At 54.1% G+C, this 22,181-nt stretch overlaps 1 protein-coding gene and 1 long non-coding RNA gene across 4 annotated transcripts; one reads left to right on the plus strand and one right to left on the minus strand.

Annotated features, from left to right (window-relative positions):
* The first annotated feature begins 1,610 nt into the window (after positions 1-1,610).
* On the plus strand, positions 1,611-22,102 carry NT5C1A (5'-nucleotidase, cytosolic IA). Of its 2 annotated transcripts, XM_025856749.2 has the most exons (6): positions 1,611-1,786; positions 8,114-8,281; positions 8,711-8,840; positions 10,273-10,395; positions 12,680-12,864; positions 14,397-22,102. In XM_025856749.2, exons 1-6 carry the CDS (start codon positions 1,661-1,663, stop codon positions 14,760-14,762), a joined length of 1,098 nt encoding a protein of 365 aa, XP_025712534.1. In that variant the 5' UTR covers positions 1,611-1,660; the 3' UTR covers positions 14,763-22,102. The 2 variants fall into 2 exon arrangements, with proteins under 2 accessions (XP_025712534.1, XP_073758947.1); XM_073902846.1 differs by lacking the exon at positions 10,273-10,395.
* LOC141374415 (uncharacterized) lies at positions 1,970-10,423 on the minus strand. 2 transcript variants are annotated; one of them, XR_012381280.1, is made up of 3 exons: positions 10,347-10,423; positions 8,137-8,301; positions 1,970-2,263 (listed from the first exon to the last, which is right to left on the minus strand). It is a non-coding gene; the product is annotated as an uncharacterized lncRNA (long non-coding RNA). The 2 variants fall into 2 exon arrangements; XR_012381279.1 differs by lacking the exon at positions 8,137-8,301 and having other exon boundaries at positions 10,347-10,417.
* Positions 22,103-22,181: the final 79 nt, after the last annotated feature.

Here is a 22,181-nt window from a genome sequence, read left to right on the forward strand (position 1 = left end):
CTGCATTTAAGTGGACTCTCGCACTTCAAACCCATCTTTTCCAAGGGTCAGCTGTAGAAGAAGAGGGTGGGAAATGTTGCTAGTCAAACAAAACCAATAGCCACCAACTTTTGGGGGGCGTTGGTTAAAGTGATGTAGAGAATCTCATCGGGCTTTAGAGATGGACAGTATTGCCTGGCCTCTACTGGGACTTGGGAAGCTGTCTGGACCAGAGGCAGCTCCCTGTCAAGGCAGCATGGTCTCTCTTTCAGGGGGTCTCTGCTGCCCTCTGCACATCTTTTCCCATTTTTCTCTGCTGATCAGCTCATTCTGCTTATAGACTTTCTACCCCCTCTTAGCCTTATGTCGCACATAGCTTCAGCCTGCTGAGGCTCTTCCAGGTCTCTGTGTCGAAGTCGCATTGCCAAAGGGTAGGCATACTGGAGGGAGTTTGGGGCCATCTATGGAAACAATCTATCAAGTCTGGAGAAGGCAAGTCTAAACATACTTACCCCAATCCTAAAAGTTTTTTATGATTTGCCCCTTCCTCCCACACAAGATTTGGTTGGTTCCCCCCAGGACATGGTGGAGGCTGGGCATATCCCTCCATTCTGTACCCCCTTCCAGCCAGATGCCCTCCAGGCTACACCAGTGTGTTCTCATGCTGCTCCCACCCATCTGTGCAGACGTGTAGGCTCACACAGAGATGCCCCTTGTCTGCTTCCTGACCTGTACCTTGGGACAGGTGACATTAGTGGCTGCACCCCGGGCTCTGCACCAAGAGGGGACAGTGCGCTGGAACTCCAGGATGGTGGTCCAGTAGTCTTTGGTTCCCAAGCTCCGTTTCTACCCTCCCTCTCTTCGCCACTTCATTACCACCCCTAGTTCTGCAGGTGGAACCTGTGAGCTCGAGCCCCCTACTGGCAGTCAAGGGGCCAGCAAGAACCTGGGTTCAGAGTCCCTGGGTGTCGCGCCGGTATGGATCCCCGGCCAGGCTGAGGGGACCTGGTCTCGCCACTGACTTTGAGGGTCCTTCCGCCTTGGTGGGGAATAGCTGCCCAGCTGGGCCCTCTGTTGTGCGCCCGACTAGGAGCAGAGTCCTGCTCGAGGACGGAGCTGTCCATCCACCACCACCTCTCCCTCTGCAGAACGGACTTAGGGTCTGCCAATCGGATTCCCAGGGTCCTGGCACCAGAGGGCAAAAAGGCGGCTTAGCTTTTGGCGGAAAGGAGGCTAGCTTTTCATTTTCTCCTTTGAGGATTACCATCCTGGGAGAAAAGTTGTCAGGCCTCTCCTCTCTCGGTGCCCTTGAGCACCAGCGAAGAACACGATCCCTGAAATCCCGAATCCGCGGCAGCCCGCAAGCCCAGCCTCAGGGCCCCTGCTCCTGGGAGCCCGAGAGGCCAAACCCTCCCTAGTAACCACCCCCCAGCCCCGCAGTCACTTGGGGACCCAGCTGCCCCCCAGGACACATCCAATATCAGCAGCCCGCCCGCAGCCGAGAGGGAGTTTTAAACAAACCCCCGCCCCCGCCACCCCCCCGGCGGCTCGCGCGCGCACACTCCCCGCCGCGGCCCGCCCCCTTCTCACGCCCGGGCCGCGCCTCCCCGCGGCAGCGCAGCCCCGCCAGCGCCGCGTCCCCGCCGCCGCCTGCTCCGGCGGGCAGGGTGGCAGCGGGATCATGGAACCCGCGGAGCTCCGGGAGCCCCGCAAGCCCGGGCGTGGGGCACAGACCGCGGCGGCCCCGTGCTGGGAGGAGACCAAGACTTTCTACGAAAACCTCGCGCCCAAGAAGAAACCCAAATCGGTAACGGCAGGGCCTGGGTACGGAGAAGGACAGGGGAAGGGTCACCGAGGGAGGGTCGTAAGCTCCCTGGAGAGAGATCCGTGGCAGCCCTCCGGGAGGGGACGCAGCTCCTCAGCACCAGAATGTGTCGGCCCGTTGGCACCGGCTCGCGTTTATTTTGGGAGCTCTGAGCCGGCGTTCCCCCCCCCCCGGGGCTCGGGTTCCACGCCAGGAATCCCCCTCCCCCATGCTGTCCTCAGGGCCCAGCTCCTCCGCGAGCCGGCAGCCAGGGGCGCGGGCAGCACTTGTTGGCATAGCGGGTCAGCGGTGCCTGCCCAAGCGCCCCGGGCTCGGGTAACCTGACTCTGGAAACCCGGCTCCTCGTTGTTCGCTCAGCTCCCTGCCATCTGGGCATCGGGCTCCGGACCCGAGCGTCTGCGTTCGGGCTCTGGCTCAAGGTCCTACGCTGTGGGCTCCGGGTACTGCTCTGCCCGCGTCCTAAGGGAAGGGAGCTGCACTGGAATCTTCGCCCTGCGTTCAGGGCTCCCAACGCTCCGCCACAGCTGCGGGCTCTGCTCCCGTCGCAGCGGGCATCAACACCCCCGTGACCCCCGTGGTGGTCTCAGCTTTGGGACACTCACACAGAGGAGAGAGCTCCTCTTCCCATCGGACAGATTCCTGGTGTCCGGGTTGTGCCGGGGCCTTGCTCATTCCTGCTTCCCAGATCTCAGAGCTTGGGAAGGGCCCTGAACGGAGGTTGGCCCAGAGGCATCCTCCAAGCAGTCCCACCCTGACCTTAAAGCATCCTGCTGCTTCCCGCCAAGGGCCCTTCCCCAGGAGGCCCGCCCTGTCAACAGTCATTCCCTGCAGTATCTCTAGGCCCTGCTCAGCAGTGCGGATTGAGAGATGAATTTGGCTGAGTCCCTGCCTCAGGAGCTCACGGTGCACTGAGGGAGACCCTGGCCATGGTGAGTGCTCCGATGAAAGACCCTACATGGTCTCGAGAGGGTATACAGGAGTGAGTGACTGCCCACTAAGGAAGGCTTTGCTCACGTGGCGTTTGAGCTCACCCCTTAAAGCCTGAGTAGGCAGCATTTCCCAGGGAGATGGGGAAACAGGATGGGCAAAAGGCTTGGGGATGTCTTTGAAACCGAATGGGAGAATGCAGAATCTTTGGGAGATACATGGGAAGGGTGCCAGAGACACATCCAGGGCCTTGAATGCCATACTCAGGAACCCGGGTATTCAGTGGAGTTAGGGGTTTTAAAACCAGATTCCCCTGGGGTCCCACGTTTCTGGAGATCTGCACACACGTGGATCCAATTTATTTTCTTTTTTCTTCCAACCACCTCTTAAACAATTAAAAATGTGTAATAAAAACCTCAATTCACTCAAATGTGTTATGTGGCCATCTTAGCACCTTCAATACCATCAATAGATTAATTTATGCTGCAGGCTGATTAGTTGTTTTTTTGTTTTGTTTTGTTTTGTTTTGTTTTTTAAGCAAACCTTAGGATAAAGCTTTCCCTGTGAACTGTTTACTAGAAGTTTATCTTGAGATTGCTGGCAATTATTGTTGCTGAGTATCTTGAGGCTTATAGTTTAACACAAAACAAAAATTTTTTGCCATTTGCAACCACTTATTGATGGTACTCAGGACTTTCTCATTACTGGGCACAAACCAACAAACGCAGGAACAAATTAACTAGATGATGAAGTTTAAGTCTGCACTGGTGGCCTAACCCCTAGTTGCAAATTTATCACCTACCCAACTGTGCTGTTTCCATTGGTTGACATTATAATAAATATATCATGTACATGTAATACATTTGAATCAAAAAGTAAACTAGTAAAATAAATTTATACTAATAAACTATAGGAATATCTGATTTACATACTGGGGTACTGCCCAGGAGTTCATGGAAATAAAATGTCAACCTACTTTTTTAAAAGTATGAAAACCATTTTTTAGCAGGATTTTTCAGCAGGGGATTAACTTGGTCCCATTTCATCTGAGCACCATCACTCTGGGGCTGCATGGGGGATGGATGGGAGACAGTGATTCTGGCAGCAGGCAGACCAGTGAGGAGGTCCCTGGTCCCTGCCTGAGGAGGAAGCTTCACCAATGTCATGGCCATGGCCCAGGAGATGGACACTGGGGCTGGAGTGGTGCGTGGAGCTCACCAATACATCTCCCCCCCAAGCACCATGGAGCCAGGGAGCTCAGTCCTAGGGGTCAGTCATGACCCCTGACGCCTCTGGGACACAAGGGGCCTGGCGGCCTCCTGGCCCCTTCTCCTTCCTGTAGTAGCCCCTCCTCCCACAGGCTATTTTGGGGGCTTTAGGCCTCTTGGGCCCCATCAGACCTTAGTCTCATTCCCAGGAGCCTGAGTGAAATATTTAAGCCCCGAAGAGCCCTAGGAGCCCCTCACCTCATGGGGTCAGAGGACTCCTCAGTCCAGACCTATCTTGTCCCACTTCCCAGCAGTTCTTCCCCCAGTAAGATCGTTTACAAATAACAACTTTTGGCTGTGTTCCTCTCTTGGGCCCAACAGGCAGAATCATGTCCGTCTAAATGAGAGCTCCTCAGCCAGGCTAGGCGGGGCTGGCTCTCCTCCATTCTCCCCCCACCTGCCCCCCAGCAGCAGTGGAAGGCAGAGAACTGGCAGGACCCTGGCTCCCTGGAGCTCACTGTTCCCCGGCTGAGTCCCCGGGCTAGGACAAGGGCCCCCTGACCCGATTCCCAGTCTGGAATCGGGGCTTCTTTCTGTGTTCTGGAGGAACTGTTTGTCCTTGGGTATGCCTAACAACACATGAAGGGTGGTCTGTCTCTGCAACTAGGTCCAGGGGCATCTCCAAGTGCTTGGCCTCTCCCCAGCTCTGGCCAGCCCTTTACCTGTCCCTTCAGCTCTGAATGAGCCTGGAAAGGCCACTCTTTCTGTATCTCTCACAGCAGTTCATGCCCTCTGGGCCCTAAGACTCTCCCCTCCCGGTGCAGAGTCAGAGCAAGAAGAGCCGGCAGAGGGTCCTGCCCTGGGGACCTCCATTCTGAGGAGAAAGAGAGCCCTGCCCTTAGAAACCTCAGTCTGGGGGCATGGTTTCCCTCCCCATTTCTCCCAAATCCAGAAGGCGAGGGCTGCATGGGGCAAGTGTCCCAAGGAAGTGGCTGAGATAGAAGGGGTTGGGGGTCATCTGGAAGCTATCAAGGAAAGGCATATGGGGGGGGGTGCTTCTGTGTGGACAGAGGCCAGAGACTTGGGATTTTACCTACCTGGATCTTCCTTGACTTTGCTGTGTGACCTAGAGTAATACTCTGTCCCTCTCTGAGCCTACTTGCCCATTTGGAAAAGAAGGAAGTGGAGACTCCTGGGGCCAAGACAACTGGGATATATTTCTTGTGATGGCCAGAGGTGGGATGGGATAGGGTCTGAGTAGCTCAGCCAGAGGGGACCCAGAATGCAGAAGTCTGGCAGGGACTGTGGGACAGCAAGTGAAGAGTGAGACCTTGGCCTGCTGCCTGGGCTGGAGCCGCTGGCTTGGGAACCTGCCTGAAGGGGCCAGGAGGGCAGCTGGCTCTCTGTCCTTGAAGCGGGGATGGGCCTGTCCCTGGGGCAGTAAACCCAGCAGGCTTCCTGTGTTTATGAGAGTGGTCTCCCCACTCCCCCAACCCCACCCACCCTTACCATCCCTGGCCAGCCCTCTATCACCCCTTCGCTTTTACTTTACATTCTTTCCTTGAAAGCTCACAGTTGCCGAGGGGGTTGGGAGGTATCCAACCCGTGATCACACGAACAGGGATGGCTGGCAACGGGGGCAGTACTTGGGGTGAGCCCCAGAGAAGAGGCACCTGTCCTGCTTGCCATTGCCTTTCCCTGACCCTGCTGGCCAGATATACCATCTTTGTTGGGGTAAAAGTCAAATGCAAACTGAGGCTTACGGCAGGTGCTTGGGGAACTCTTTGGTCTTCCATTTACTACTTTGAGGTGTAAAGCTTCATTAGCCACTAGCCATTCATAGCTACTTAAATTTAAATTGATTGGAATTAAATACAATTAAAAATCCAGTTCCTCAGTCTCACTAGTTACATTTCAAGTGACTGAATGTGTTTGTTATCACAGAAAGTTCTACTGGATAATGCTCTTCTAAAGGATGGCACACATCTCTGTCTTAGGAATAGATCATAAGCTCCACGGGGGTGGGGATTGTGTCTGTATTGTTTCCTGCCACGTCCCCAGCACAGTGCCTGTCACATGGTGATCACTCAATGTTGTCCACTGATTGGGTCCCAGGCTTGATTCCAGAGAGATGCAGTGTGGGGTTGAGTACGTGGCCCGCAGTGCTCTCAGGAGCCGGCCAGAATTTGAGATCCATTTATGAGTCTTGCCCCCATCCTGAGCCTCTGTTTCCTCATCTGCAAAGTGGGAATCGCCCCCACATTCTGATCCTCCCCAGGGATCCTAAAGGGTCCAGCTGCTGTCTGTGGTGGCACGCCCTCTCCCTATTCCACTGCAGGTGTTGAAGGATTCTGAGGCCCTCCTGTGCCCTGGGGAAGGCCTCCTAGCACCTGCCCACTCTTCTGGGCTCATTGACACCCAAGCCTCCTGCCCTGGGCTCTGCTCACCTTTGCAAATGCACTGCGTGCTTGCTCACCTCCTTCTGCCTTCCTTCACCTGACTCCTCCTTCCAGGCTGCACGCAAATGCCTCCTCTCCTATGACAACCTACTGTGAGCCCCTGTCATCAAGACTCTGCTTTCACCTGTGTCCTATTACTCATGCCAGCCCCTTTCGTGTCTCTGTTTACCTGCCTTTCTTCCCTATCAGCGTGTGACTCTGAGGGCAGGAGCCAAGTCCCTACCAGGACCACTCCCAGGCAGAGCCCAGGGACCTGGCACAAAGAACCAGTAGATGTGTGTAAAATTTGCATCAACCAAAAAAATATTCTCAGAGCACCTACTGTGTGTCAAGCAATCTGAACAGATTAGGGTACTGCCCTGGAGTTTCCAGTTCATGTTAAATCCGTCATAGCAAATACTGTTTCTCACTGAAGTAGATTATGTGAGAGTTCAGAAGCATTACAAATTTACTGAGCACCTACTATGTGCTAGGCACAGTTTTAAGCACTACAGATACTCTAAATGAACAAGATAGTCCTGGCTCATGCTCCCTCAGAACTTAAGCCTGGTCCCTGCTTCCTCTCCAGAACTCTGTCTAGAAATAGAAATAGTTAAATAAGCAAGTAGGGCCGTGCTAAATTTAACTAAAAAAGGAAATCTATGGGAGAGCCCATAACTAGGAGTGAGGGAAGGCTTCCTGCAGGTGACATGTATTTTGAGACCTGCAGGTTGGGGAGAAGTTAGCTGGATGAAGAGCCAAGGAAAGAGCAGATCAGGCAGAGGGCACATCATGTGCAAAGGCTCAGGGACAGACAGGAAAGTATGCTCAGACACGAGAAAGGTCAGACCGAGCAAAGTGGGATAGCAGAAAGGTGACAGTGTGGAGAGGGAGGCGTCTGTCTCCAAGAGCTTCTTACTCCACACTCAAGGCTGGGGAACAGAGTTTGAGAGGAGTGGGTACCACTGAAAGGGAGAGGAGCATCATCAGATGTGAACTTGAGAAACATCCCCTAACAACAAATTGGATGACCTGAGGTGGGAGATGGTGATGGACTGGACTTTGGCAGGGAAGGCACAAAGAAGTAGATTCTATAGAGTTGACAGGTTTTGGTGATTGATTGATTGGTGTAGGGAGGGGAGTTGAGACAGGGGAAGAGTTGAGGTTGACTTCTGGGCTCTGGCCTCAGTGTTGAGTCCATGGTGGTGCTGAGCACTGAGATGAGGAGGTGGGTGGGAGACCAGGTTTGGAGGTACAGGGAGTGGTGGGAATTCAGCCTTGGGCATGTTGAGTTTGAATGCCTGTTAGTCAACTGGGGCAATTAGATATATCAGTCTGGATCTCAGGAGAAAGATCTGGGCTGGAGATAAATTTTCTTATATAACTGCCATGTTTCTGAGCACCATTTCTTCCTAAGGAGTATGTAGCTCTCATTTTATAATGGAAACCATCTGGAGACCATCTTGAGCATCAGTCATACTCTGGCTACATACACTGTATTCATTTTTCCATTGTGTCCAGATGACCAACTAGATTGCAAACTCCCTGAGGGGATGTCCTCCCACCAGATCGTGCTCCTTGGTAGGGAGCCACCATCTTCCTCAGTTCCTGGCTGAGTCCTGCATGGAGGGGGTCCTGACCCACGTCTGCCCCTGCCCCAAGGCACCCAGAGGGGCTGGCACGTGAGACCTGCTTCAGGGAGTGTGAGTAACAGCCTTCCTCCTGCACCTCTGCAGCCCAAGCCTCAGAATGCTGTTACCATTGCTGTGTCCTCCCGAGCCTTGTTCCGCATGGACGAGGAGCAGCGCATCTACACGGAGCAGGGCGTGGAGGAGTATGTGCGCTACCAGCTGGAACATGAGAATGAGCCCTTCAGTCCCGGGCCAGCCTTCCCCTTCGTGAAGGTGGGTGCCATATAGTGCCTCTGTGGGAATTAGAAAAGGCACTCCTGGGTGTTTGAATAAGGAAAGGGGTCCCCCTCTAGGCAGATGCCAGCCCACAGGAACACAGCTTGGCAAGGGGACAGAGCCACAGTGGGAAGAAGCCTCCCTGTCCTCTGCGCTAATGCAGCCCAACTCCGGGTCACTAGCTTGGTGCGTGGAGCTGGCCCGCATTTTGGCCCCCACTCACTCTGTAGTGAGGCGCCCCTGTACAGCAATCAACCAGCACGACGGGTGAGGTTGGGATGAGACAGTCCACGTCCACGGCCAGTCCTTGACCATCCCTCTCCGCCCCCATTAGATCCCAGCTCACTCCTCCTCCCCAACACTGGCTACCAACTGCAGATGTCAGTCCCTGGGAGTCTGAGCAGGAGGGTCCCCTCTCCCATCCAGGCTCTGGAGGCTGTGAACAGGCGGCTGCGGGAGCTGTACCCCGATAGTGAGGACATCTTTGACATCGTCCTTGTGACCAACAACCACGCTCAAGTGGGTGTCCGTCTGATCAACAGTATCAACCACTACGGTGAGCATCAGGGGCTTGGCCATGGGACACGCCTACTAGACGCTTGGGGCTGGGGGGGGGTCACATCTCTGCAGGGGGTAGGTAATACCAACTAGAACCTGAAGCCCAGAGGTACACTGGTAAGCTGGTTCCTTAAGAAAACAAAACAAACCAGAAGGAAAAAAACAAAAATCCTGATTGTAGCCTTGTCATCTTAGGGTGTCACTATCCCTCCATGGCTGATTTCAAGTTATCAACAGTTGGACAATCTAACTGGCTCAAAAAAAATCCCTGAACGTTTAACGTTCAGCTCTTGCAAGCTGGTACAAGCCAGTTCCAGCAAACCACTGCATAGGCCCTGCTGCCTATGTATTGGGCAGGGCACCTGCTGCCTCCGTGCCTCAGTTTCTCTATCGGCAATGGGGCTCACAGGCCTCACAAGGCTGCTAGGAGAAGCAGGTGCAGTTGTCAGAGTGAAGGGACTTTGTGTCTTAGTCCAAACTCTTGATTGAAAGTAATAGACCCTCCAGAGCTAGCTTAAGCTGAAGAGAAAACGGTAATTTCTTATTAGGTTAAAGGGGTGTCTCTTAGAACCACAGGGCAGGAAGTAAAATTGAACCCACAGCAGCCTGAATCCAAGTACTGGAAATCTCTCCTGGGCTTTTTCTCTCCCGGCCATGTAAGCCCTTATTTCTGCTTCTCTCACTCAGCAAGTCTGTTTCCATCCCCTGCCCCCTGCCCCCATCTCTCTCTCCAAACTAGGTTTCTCTGCTTTTCCCGAATATGGCCAAAATGTGTAAGTTTACAAATTCTTGTTTTAAGCAACCAACAGAGTTCAGGGGCCTTTTTGTAATCCTAATTTCAAATTGCTGGGAGCAGGATGATATTCAAAATATTTAACTAACTTAGGACACAGGCATGGAGTAATCAGGAGACACCATCCACAGTACTGGAGCAGGGCTCTCCAGAGATTGTCTCGCATGAGGGGCTGAGGCAGTGATGGCGTAACTCAGTGGGCTCAGGGCAGCACCACCTTACCAACCAGCACATCTTTCCCAGCCTGTGCACGCAAGTGTACTAGGTGACTAGCAGCCCAGGCTTGGAGAGGATCTGATTGGCCCCGCTTGGGTCAGGTGTCTGCCCCTATCCAATCAGCTATGGCCAGGAGGGCCAGGCTTTGCCTGGCGACCCACCTTTCGTAGTACTGGGATTACCTGACGAGAGGCTTTTCCCGTAGGCCAGGCGGGCACTCCTGGTCGATCATCCATATTTCATGGATGAAAGATGGAGGGGCTCAGAGAGGGGAAGAGTGGCCTAAAATCACTCAGAGAATCCCTCTGCTGCCCCATCACCATTCAGAACCAAGATGGCACCCACCAGACGCGGAGGGACCAGTCTGAGGCTCTGAGGGTTGACTTGGGCATCACCTGGGTACTCTCTACCTCCTTCCCAGACCTGTTCATTGAGCGGTTCTGCATGACAGGTGGGAACAGCCCCATCTGCTACCTCAAGGCCTATCACACCAACCTCTACTTGTCAGCTGATGCGGAAAAAGTGCGGGAAGCCATTGATGAAGGTGCGTCATGCTGGGGAGAGAGAATACGGGGAGTCTGACAAAGGAGTTCCAGAGGTTGGGGGGCGGGGCTGGCCCTAAAGCTCTGAGCAGGTGCTAGGGGTTACCGTGGTAATTGGGAAGGGCGTACTTTCCTTCATCCCTATGACCTGTCCTGTAAACTGAGAATAAGGCCCACCGATTCCACTGATTGCCCTTCTAGTCCACTCTTCCACCTCCCGCCCTGCCATGGTAAGGATGCTTTTACTCATCAGTATCCCTCAGCCTTCTCTTCCCATGGAAACCCTCCTTACAGCCCAGAAGGCTACTCCCTTCTAAGAATCCTACAGGTCCATAGTTCTGATGCCTGTGTGACCATAAGCAGCCTCTGCCCCCGTCTGGGTCAGTGGGGAGGAAGGTCAATATCTAGTTCATCCTGAGCACTGAGGTCTGGGAATGGCTAGCATTGCAGTAGCTGGCCTGGCCAGCGCTGAGGTGAGGTTAGGAGACCCAGCCGCAAGTCCTGACGAAGAGAATCTCCCTCTATGGGTCCCTGTCAAGGGGCAGTTTAGGGTGGTAATCACAGTCTTGGTCTTCCTGACAAGGTGTGTATCCCTATTGCTCAAAACAGGCCCACAGGGGAGGAAGGACTGCCCCACTGCCCGAGAGGGCTTCTCAGGCTGAACACTCCTAGCAAGTTTCTATCAACCAGCAATATATCTGCTTTTTTTTTTTAAGATTTTTTAAAATTTATTTTTGCACGTGCAAGAGAGAGAAAGAGAGAGAGAGAGCACAAGTTGGGGGAGGGCAGAGGGAGAAGCAGACACCCCCCCCACCCCCAGCAGGGAGCCTGATGCGGGGCTCGATCCCAGGACCCTGGGATCATGACCTGAGCCGAAGACAGACGCTTAACCGACTGAACCACCCAGGTGCCCTCCTTCTTTTTTTTTTTTTTTGTTTTTTTAATATCCGCTTTTCTCTTCCTCTTTCATGCTGTCTGCTGCCTAGAAGCCTGGCCTCTTGCCTTGCAATGCCTCACTCTGAGTTGCTTTGGGCTTCAAGAGGCTTTCTTTAACCAGAAACCAGAAGCAATTTCCCTAGGCAGATGTCACACCCTCTGGTTGGGGCCTTGGCACTGACCTGAATGTGTGCCTCTATATGTCTGTAATTTGAGGCTAGCGAGCAGGGGATGGTCAGGAGGGAGGCCCTGCCCAGAGTTGGGTGGTCCTAGTTCATCTTGGCTCCGGTGTTGCAGGTGCTGAGAAGGTACCCGGCTTGGTGCCCAGGGCCTGGTCCTACTTAGAGCATCATCAGGCTGCCGAAGTTGCTGGGAGCTTGGCACTGCTCTCTCCTCCCAGAGTTCTGCCCTAGCTCAGCCCTTGTGAGCCTGGAGTCCCAAGAGCAGGGCTGAAGCAGCCTTTGGGGAGATGACCAGTAGAGAACAGACCCCCAGGCCTCCAGCCTCCTAGCGCTGGCTCTCTGCTGTCCAGTGCAGCTCCCGTCTGGGGCCTGGGCTCCCGCAGGCATCCTTGACTCCTGGAGAAGCCCAGGGTTGCAGAGAGTCTCTGTACACAGTCAGATGGCATTGGTACTGCCCTTGATGGTCACCCACGTTGCCTCAAGGAGCCCTGAGTGGGGCATACCTGGTGCCATTGAGACAGTAAATGGGGGTGCCCATAGACTTCAGACTGGGATCTCAGCTCCAGACAGAAGTCAAACACCCTTAATTTTACTTTAGTCCAGAGAAGGTGTTGATTACTTGCTAGAATCAACAGTAGAGAGTAACTGAGGCTAAGCAGGGTTGGGGCTCCTTCCTAGACCCACCATAGATCTACATCAGGTGCCTGTGAAGATCTCCTAGAAGGAGAGCAGTGGCCTGGGGGACCCTTCCTTCCAGTCAGGATTGACATTCAGCTGGTCCATACTAGCACGACCTTACTGGATGCTAAGGAATTGAAATTTCTCCATACTGATTGCTAAACAGCTGCTTTCCTGAGTCCTCTGAGTGACCCCTCTTTCCTGGGGCTCCCCCAGACCTTCCCACAAGACAGCAACTAAAGGGAAACGCTGATATGGGCCAGGGCCCTCAGAGCCCTACTCAGAGCAAAAGCCGCTGTCCATTCTTATTGACCAGTTTTTAAATATTCTGAATATGAGCCCTGATTAGCCTTGCCCCAAGTCCTGGGTGAGGCTGGTAGGGCAAGGTTAGCCCACGATGGCCTTCTCTTGGCTCCAGGCAGCTGAGGCAGGTGTCAGGGGCCCCTGTTACCTAGATGAAGGCAGACAACACTTGCCTCTCTCTGCCCAGGGATCGCAGCCGCCACCATCTTCAGCCCCAGCAGGGACGTGGCTGTATCCCAGAGCCAGCTGCGCGTGGCCTTCGATGGGGATGCTGTGCTCTTCTCGGATGAGTCGGAGCGCATCGTCAAGGCCCACGGGCTGGACAGGTTCTTCGAGCATGAGAAGGCCCACGAGAACAAACCTCTGGCCCAGGTGCTGCACACACTCCCCAGAACCCCTGAGAGGAGTGAGGCGGGTCCCCAGAACTTGCCCTGGGCTGGAACTTCAAGCCCAGAACCAAAACCCCAACGTAGCCCAGAATCCAGCCAGGTCCCCTCACCAGGCCTCCAGCCCTCATCCCTCTCACCTGACCCCTGGGGCCCCCTCAGTGAGCTTCTACGCCTTTGTTGAACCTCATCCCCCTCACTGCAGTCCTATCCCCCACCCTTGAAGCCCCCATTCTCTCTCTAAGCTCCCCTGCCCTCTGAAGCTTCCTTCCCCTTTCTGAAGGCCTCAGTCTGTGTCCAAAGCCACCACCTTCTCTCTGGAACCCCCATCCCCTCTCGGAGATTCGCCCACCCCTCTGAGTAGTCTCCCAGGTCCTCAAGAAGCCCCTGCTTCCCTCACTGGAGGAGAGGAAAAGCTGGGCAGCTCCTCAGAGGGCAGGGAGACCCAGGTGGGGGTGGGGTCTGGAGCAACCCGCCTGCTTTGGGCCACACCAGCCCTCGCACCTCCTGCCGTCTGTCCCTTGGCCGGGAGGCTCAGCGATCCTCCCACTGCTTGGAGTCTCCCCGAGAGTAGACTATGCCCGGGAGCTTGGAGAAAATTCCCTGGGGCTGGAGGTGTTGGGATCCACAGACTTCTGGAGCTCCTATTTGTGCTTTTAACCAAAACCTGGGTGTGCAGTAATCCTGAACTTCTTTCCCCAAGAGCTCAGCAGGCTTGAGTTGTAGCTCCCAGATATTCATCTGACTTCGTTCTTGTGGAGTCCCCCTGAAATCTCTGGAAACCCAGGGCAGGACCAGTTTTACCACTAACTGGCACACAGAGGCCCAGGAGACCACTCCTTGCTCCAGGTCACCCAGTCAGGGAGGGGTCTGTAAGATTAGAAGCCCACCTGCCCTCATGTCCAGCCACCGATGCAGCTTTCTTCTTCATCAGCATCTGGTTCTTTATTCGCACAGCCTCATTCAGCCTTGTCGTTCTAGGCATGGTAGAGAGTAAATCTTTCCCCTGACCCTAGACAGCTGGTGCATAACACCCTGAGCCACCTGTGCCCAGTGGGCAGGGCTGATATTTGGCAGGTACCTATTGGTCGGTCTGGCCCAGTTGTTTGCAGCTGGAGTCCATTCTGATTGGAGGGGGCCCGTGCCAGGGTTACTGAAATATCCTCCCTGCTGACATTGCACAGAGGGCCACGTGTACACAGCTACACCGCAGACACCCACGTACCTGGAGGGCACGTGGACGGACATACATAGCAACAGTTGCCCTGGGATGGTTATTCTGAGCCAGACACCCCCAGTCACAGCAGTACGGACGCCCAGACCGACAGACGTACCTCAGCCCCACTGATGCACACGGCGGCCCCAGCAGGTGTAGCAGAGCTGGGAGATCGAGGGGTCTCGAAAAGCTTCCCCAGCCCAAATAGCAAGACAGTGGTGCTTTTGGGAGGAGCCCCGCTGGAGAGGGGGCAAAGGTTTGGGAGACAGAGGTGTTCACTGTGCTCCCTTGCCTTCTCCTAGGGCCCCTTGAAGGGCTTTCTGGAGGCGCTGGGTAGGCTGCAGAAGAAGTTCTACTCCAAGGGCCTGCGGCTGGAGTGTCCAATCCGCACCTACTTGGTGACAGCACGCAGCGCAGCCAGTTCGGGGGCCCGGGCTCTCAAGACCCTGCGCAGCTGGGGCCTGGAGACGGATGAGGCCTTGTTCCTTGCAGGAGCGCCCAAGGGCCCCCTCCTTGAGAAGATCCGCCCACACATCTTCTTCGATGACCAGATGTTCCATGTGGCTGGGGCGCAGGAGATGGGCACAGTGGCTGCCCATGTGCCTTATGGTGTGGCACAGACGCCCCAGCAGACTGCGCCTATGAAGCAGGCCCCAGCTGCGCAGTAGCTGAGGCCTGAGACAGGCACGGCTGCCTGTCCGTACTCCACCACGTTGTCCAGTGGAGCCTTCTAGTTCCTCACTGCTCTGTCCTTCTGCACGTCTGCCCTCATCCCCACGAGTGAGGTACTTGCAGGGAGTGATGCAGACCAAGCCAGCATCCCCACCAGCCCTCCTTTTCGGCAAACACTATGCCACGACCCCGGCTAGGAGAGTAAGACTGCAGAGTAGCTGGGTTTTGGGGGCGGGGGCTGATGGGAACAAGGCTGACAGTGTCAGAGGAGCCAGGCTGCCTCCAAGGGGTCCTGGGATGAAGACTAGCTCAGTGTGGTGCAGAGAACATGGCTCTGCTAGAGAAGGCATCCGGCTTCTAAGCTCTGTCCCGGCATGAACTGATGACTTTGGGTAAGTCCCTCCCTTCCAGGGGCCTCGGTTCCGGCGTCTTGTAGGTGGTTTCCAAACTCTCCTGGAGCTGCAGAAGCATGGTTTAATAAGATTGCCCTGCCCAGGGCTGCTGCTAGACCATATGGTATCTTTGTGCAGTTAGAGGAGAGCACTGTCTCAAGAATGAATTTCAAAAAGATGGCCCTTGCTCTGGGCTGACCCAGACCCACGCTGGGGTCCGCGGCTTGCTCAGCAGCACATAGCCTGTATCTTAGCCCCTTCGGGCGCCTCAGCTCGGAGGCCTTTGTCGAATGGGCAAAATGCACCATCGTCTGCAGCAACCCTACCTCTACTTCTGCACGGTTTGGAAACCACTGGACAGAGGACCTGTCCGCTTCCCGTGAGCCTCTACTGTGAGTCACCCATCAGGGGTCAGCTGCCGGAGGCCACGGTTTGCGGAAGGAGAGAGGCGTCAATTTAACCTGCACGCAAACTCTCCTTGCACCAGCAGGGGGCACTACAGGCTCTTCCCGGGGAGGAGCTTTCGGGACCGCCTGCTCAGGGCTTCCTTTGCTTTTGCTTTTAGTCAAAGTTCAGTCGTCCTGCCTTCCAGCCCCCTCACGGCAGCCCTCAGTCCTTCAGTTACTGCATTCTGCTGTGCTGCCAAGCGGCTTTACCAGCGGGGAAGAGGGAGAGTGTTGGGGTTCACTGTTGTGGGCCCAAATGCAGGGGAAGAAAGCTCAGTGGCTCAAGTGGGAGGGAGTCCTGCTTGCACCCGAGGGAAGGTCTGCCCAAGGTGACGTGGGAGAGTCTGGTCTGAGGCAGTGACCCATTAGACAGGAAGGAGCTGAAAGGTGCACTGGCAAGATTCTCCAGCTGTGGAACTTTGAGTGGAAGGACTGAGCTCTCTGTCCCCAGGATGCTGTGCAAGGGACTCCAGAAGGAGGAGACCTTCCCTTGCAGCGCACCAGTGAATCCTCCACCTTGCAGGAGCCTCTGCAGCCCCTTTGTCACCACTTCTAGGGGAGAGCTCTTACTCTTTGATGAGTCAGCTTCCTCTTTTGCTAACAAGCCTGGCTCTCTCTATGAACGGAGGGTGGGAACACTGATGGCTGGTCCCTCAGGAAGACCCAGAAAGGGTGAGCAGCCGTCCGTGAGGGCGACTGATTGCCCAGCTCCTGGGGCATCCCAGCTGAAGGAAGCACTTTGTGAAGAAAGCCAAAGGTACCATCCTAGGGAGCAGGAGCCTGGAGGTGTGTGCACGAGAGCTGGACTGCTGCTGAGGGTGGGAAAAAGAGGTGAAGGGCTCCCTGGGGCCTGACCTTTGTCATTTTGAGGACTCAGCACAGGATCTGAATGGGGCCAAGTTCTGGGCAGTGTAGGGCAGGATAGTAGTTGCAGAAAGGAGGAAAAAGTGAGGAGACGGAGGTGGTTCACAAAATGAGCAACAGTTAGGGCCAGAAGAGGAGTGTCGGGCTGGGTTTTCCCTCTCTGTGTGGGAAGCTGGGCCTGGGAGGAAGGTCAAGGCCATGCAGAGTTTCTGGGTCAGATCCCACCACTGATCGCCTTATCACGGGAGGGGCATATGATGATGATGTCTTTGTACAGGTCTTTCCATCCACAGCCAGGATCCTTCTGGCCTCAGGGCAGGGGGCCTGGTTTTGAGTTCTTCCCTCTGCTCCAAGCCTGGCCAGAAATCCTGAGAGAGGTAAGAACAGCCTCTAGGAAAGAAAGTGAAAGAGAAAGTCATCTTTGATCTTGGCTGAGCCATGAAAGGCCCTCTGTCCTTCCCCCAGTCAGAATCACCCCCTTGGATGAGCCTCTAGGGCTCACAGAGCCAGCCAAAGCCATAAGCAGCCTGCTCAGCTGGCACAGTTGAGGTTCATAGAATGATATTAGTCTGCGTGACCAGAATGGATATGTACATTAGGCACCAGATGGTGCCTAATTAAGATAAACTCTAGGGATTCTGAGAACCAAGAGGTCCTGCCTCCAGGACCTGGTGATAAACAGCCCTGATTCTTCCAGGTCTCTCAGGAAGCAGAAAGATATGATGCTGGAAGCAGAAAGATAAGATGCAGTAAAAGCTGTGGATTTCACTTGAGCCACCAGTAATAGACATAGACAGCCCTGGGCAGTGAGAGACACTAGGGTCTGGTTCTATTACTGAAACCGTAAATGAACATCTCGGGCCTGGAAAAAAGATTTCAGTGGATGGAGTAAAAGGCCAGAGTCCTGGGGGCAGGGGAGGCCGTGGCCAGACACACGTTCTGATTCTTTCCAGTGGTGAGGAGGAGCCCCAGGCAAGGAGCATTATTTATTGGATCCCCGGGCAAGTTAAAACGCCAGGTGAGCATCACAGCCCGTGCTGGACTGCCGCACTAGGGCGGGGGGCCACAGCTCCTGAAATGCTGGACCCCAGGAGCCCAAAGCACCGCTCCCCGACAAGTCCCTCAGAGCGCTCCCCAGGAAATGCTTGCCCACAAAGCCCCAGACCCAAGGGAAACTGCCACTGAGCAGGAAACCAAGTGCTGTTCCTAGGCATTGAGACTTCGAAGATCATTGCAGAGCTGCTCCCTCCTTTCCCTGAGTGCCCAACCAGAATGGTGGTGATGTAGCAGGAAGCACCAGGAGAAATCAAAACCCGCGAGAAGCTCAAATCCGAGATGGAGTGACTGGTGGGCACCCGAACACCAAACTGGTGATTAAAACATTGAAATACCTCTATAACAGTTGCTAAATAGCGCTGGCCTGAGCCCCTGAGTGCCCCTCCATGGCCTCTGCTGCGCTCTCTCCACTGTGACGACACAAACTTCCCTGGTGGTCTAGTGGTTAGGATTCGGCGCTCTCACTGTGACGACACCATCTTCCCACAATTCAGCAAAAAGGGCATCCTGGAGGCCGCACTGGCACAGTGACTGTCGTCCGCTCTATTTGCTCGTCTAGAGAGAGAGTAACCTGCCCAAAGTCACTCAGCGAGTGGCAGCACTGGCAGTGAGCCCATGTCTGTCTCTTGGGAGCCAGACTCTCAGTCATTCTGCCGTTCAGCCCAGACAGCATAGAGGAGGCAAGAGAAGCTTCGTGACAAAGGAGCTTGCCCAACAGTTAGCATGTTGACCTCCTTCCTGTAAAACTGCTATAAAACATGCGGTAGGTACATTGCTGTTGTAGTGTCCTAAATAGCTAGGAAGAATTTAAATTAGAGCCAGACATTTGCAGAACTGCTGAAGCACCACCCAACTTCTCTGGAACCCCGTTTGAAAGCCCTCATATGGGGCCCATGCCGGGTTTGGCAAATTATGGGCCAAATCTAGCTCACCACCTGTCTTTGTAAAGAAACTTTTGTTGGAACACAGCCATGCCCATTGGTTTTGCACACAGCAGCAGAGTCGAGTTGTTTCAACAGAGACCAAGGAGCCGAAAATATTTATCTGAGCCTGGGCTAAGGCCAACATCCGCAGCCTGCCCCTTAGTGGGAGAGACCAGCTCATACCCACCTGAGCACTGGAAGCAGAGGCTGGTTTCACCGCCAAGGGGGCAGCATGTGCGGGCTCCGTGCCCATGTGCGGGCATCGTTAGGGCTACAGAAAATTGCAGGCACTAGCTGAGTACCGTGATGTTGAACACAACAGATCCTTGGCATCGGAGGATTTCAGATGTCAAGTTTTGACTCTTTCCAAGTGCCCCATAGCCAGTTGTCATTTGAAATGTTGTTGACTCAAAGTTGACTCGAGTGTGCCCTCCTCAGCTGCTGGATGAGGGGCAGGGAGCAGGACCCCTGGCTAGGGCTGAGCCCAGCTGGCTGTCCTGCACCTGCTCAGCGTGGCTTTGTTCTCAGCTCCTCACCGCCCTCATGGGCCTCTTGGGAAGTGACAAGTGCTGGTAGATGGAGGGGCTTTAGCTAAATATTGATTTTGGTTAAAATGGAGTGCCCGATGTTGACTTCACTCCAATCTAACAAGTCATCCATATGCTCTCTGTGGAAGCAAGAACAAGTTCTTCATGAAGACAGTTCCAGCGAGGTCTTTAGCTGGCCCAGAAGTTACCGATTAAGCAAAAGATAAAACTCCAGTGAAAGTCAAAATGGCAATCTTCTTGTGCTGTGTGGGTGTGAGCAACACACATACCCTCATGGTGGAACTGTGGATCAGGAGAAATCTAGGACCCTGCAGATACAGGAGTTTACCCAGGTTCCAGGATCCACTGCAAGAAAGGCAAGCGTGGAAGTGGTCCCACCTATAGACACCACTGTTCCATCATGATACTCTTGTCCCCTAAGCCCGGACTTGGCTTCAGAATCCTTCTCAACCCAGCATTACGGGCAGCCCCTACCAGCAAGTCGGAGTTGGCACGGAAGATGAAACCCTATTTTGACATCCCTATGGGTGTTGGGTACTGCTTTCCAGAGGGCATGCAAGGCCCTGAATGTTCACTCTCTGATGGCACAGTACCACTCAGGATGCGGAGGTCTCACCCAACTCAGGCAGGACACAAAGAAGAGGGAGGATGGCATCCTGGGGTTGGCGGCTTTCCAGCACTGGGTGCCTAAGACAGGAAACCATGGGTGTTCTCTGGGTTTCACTCTCAAGGCAAAGCACGAAAACCCCTCCCATCAGTAGGTGGCGCTAGAGGCCAGCACTCTGCCGCTGGCCAAAGCTTGTGGTTTTCTTCACTGGTTAATTTTCTCTCCCGTGGTACTTGGTGCTGTGCTAGACTCCCTCAGGTAGCTTAGCCTAAAAGCACTATAGGTGCTCTGAAAATCTCCTGTGTGACAGGCTAATTGCTCTTACCAGCAACCACTGTGTGTGTATGGACACATTCATCAGTGTGTGCAACAGGATAAAAGCTGCGTGTGTCCATGTTTACATGGGTGTGTAATGGGTCAGATATCTCTACTGACAACTCTGTGTGTGTGTGTGTGTGTGTGTGTGTACAGTGGACAGGTTGGTTATCTCTGTTAACTAAGGATCCTGGGTCCCACATACTTACGGCCAGCCCTGTTTCCTGTTTCCTGGGACTGCTTCTGGCCATTCCCATCATCTCATGGCCATTTGCACATATGCAGCATGAAGGCCACTGAGGCCAAGTTCCTTATCTTTCTTTCCAGCTTCCAGACTCTGGCCAACAAGGTCTTGGCTCCTAACTCTCTGCCTCCCAGCCCTACCCCCTGCAGCCTTGGAAAGGAAGTGGCAGAATCTGTGCTAGGACACCCCTTTTGGCTGCACCTGCCTCACCATCTCCATTTGTTTCTTTCCTCCTGCTGATAGTCCCAGGGCCAACGTGTGCAGTTGGGCAGATTGTATACTGCACAAATCCAGATGGAGTCATTCACACTATGACTTGAGTGGAGCTTTCTAAACACCTGCAAAACCTGCCAACCTCCCATGGCTGCTCTGGTCATCTCATGGTCCTGGCTAGAAAAGTTGCCTTCTTCCCTGCCTCCCTGGCCCAGCCCAGCCTAGGCTGGAATTCCTTCCTCTGCTTGGGTGTTCTAGTCTGGCCCAGAAGTGACTAACCCTTGACCTTGATCAGGAAATATCTCCTGATACCTTTGGGATTGAATTTAGGAAAGTGAAGTATGGCTGGCAACTTTTCAGTTACTCAGCTTTGCAGAGTTAGTGGTCCTTGTAAGACAAACTGAAGTTCTAGAGACTAGGGTTACTGCCTTCCACACTCCTGGCCTGAGGGTGAAGATGCCTTCATGAGCCCGCTGGTAAGACGGGTCTGCCACAGAATTAGGGGAAGGCTTCAAGGCTAAGCTTGGAGCTGCCACAGAGTAGAAAATCGTGAGGTCACCACAGACTGGATGCCTAGGCCTGGTCGCAAACCCCGATGCCTCCCGGGGCCAGGTGGGAGACGTAAGTGAGCAGGGAGATGAGGCTGGGTCTTTAGGGTAATGGAGCATACACACGCTGTTGCCTGACACTGTTGCTGCCGTGTGGGAATGTGTGGTGCTCTTGCCAGATAGTCCACTCCAGTTTTCAAGAGAAGCTAAAAATCTGGACTTTCAAATGTTGGCAACTATTTTGAATTTGGAAGGCCTTGTGCAGGCCAAACAAAACACATCTCGCAGGCTACAGCCAGCCCTGGAGTCTCCTGTCTGCACCCTCTGGCCCAGGCCCAGTGAACTGAGTTCTTCAGAACCGACTAACTGAGCATGTGAGGATATTACCCTCAGGCTCACAGAGTTTGGGGTCTCTAAAAGACCTCAGAGATATCCTAGTTAATCCCTGTGTGTTTTAAACTGTGTACATATAAAGTTCTTTATTAACACATGCATCTTTAGCTTCTGGTTTCTACTTAAAAGCATCTCAGTCCCCCGCACCCCCCAGCCACCTTCAGTGAAGTACAAGATCGAAAGTGAAGCCTTACACGTAGTGTGCTTGTATCAACCTGTCAGAAGCCCTATTTATATCTTTATAGGTCTATTTATATCTTTAGCAAACACGGGCTGCCCTGGTCTTCCTTACAACCTAACCTCCTTGGGGTTGCTTTTTATGGTAAATCTCCTAAGTGCCTCCTTAAACGGTTGGAGCATGTGCTTCTTCATCTATGTGAGTTCCCTTGTCTGAAGAGGGGGTTAGACAGCTCATACCTCCTCAGTTCTGCCCCTTCTTGGTCTGCAGTCAGCTCTCCCCACGCCCCGCTCGGTCTGGCTTCCCCGCACTTACCCGGTCACATGATAGAGGGTGCTGCGGGCTCGTCAGCGTGGATGCTTCTCGTTCCTCCTGCTTGTCCTGTAACTGAAGTTCACAACGTGGGCTTCTGCCTCTTAAAAGCCATTCAAATAAATAGAAGACTTTTAAAATAAACTCATATTGTCCTGTTTGCCTTCCTCACAACTGTATCCACTGACTGACCGGCGGCCCCCCAGAGAAATGCCAATGGCAAAGGGTGTAGTGAGCAGGCCTGAGATCGGTTCCATCCTGGGGCACCAGTGTCTCCCTGCCGACCCTCCCCCACATGAAGACCATCCTGGGGGGAGGGGGATTCTGCAGCCCGAGTCCATCAGAAGGCAAGCTTCTCCCAGCGGTGCTCTTGGCG

The sequence above is a fragment of the Callorhinus ursinus genome, unplaced genomic scaffold (genome assembly GCF_003265705.2).
Source record: "Callorhinus ursinus isolate GAN/ISIS: 27379988/994484 unplaced genomic scaffold, GSC_fseal_2.0 scaffold18, whole genome shotgun sequence".
In the NCBI taxonomy this organism is placed as follows: domain Eukaryota; kingdom Metazoa; phylum Chordata; class Mammalia; order Carnivora; family Otariidae; genus Callorhinus; species Callorhinus ursinus.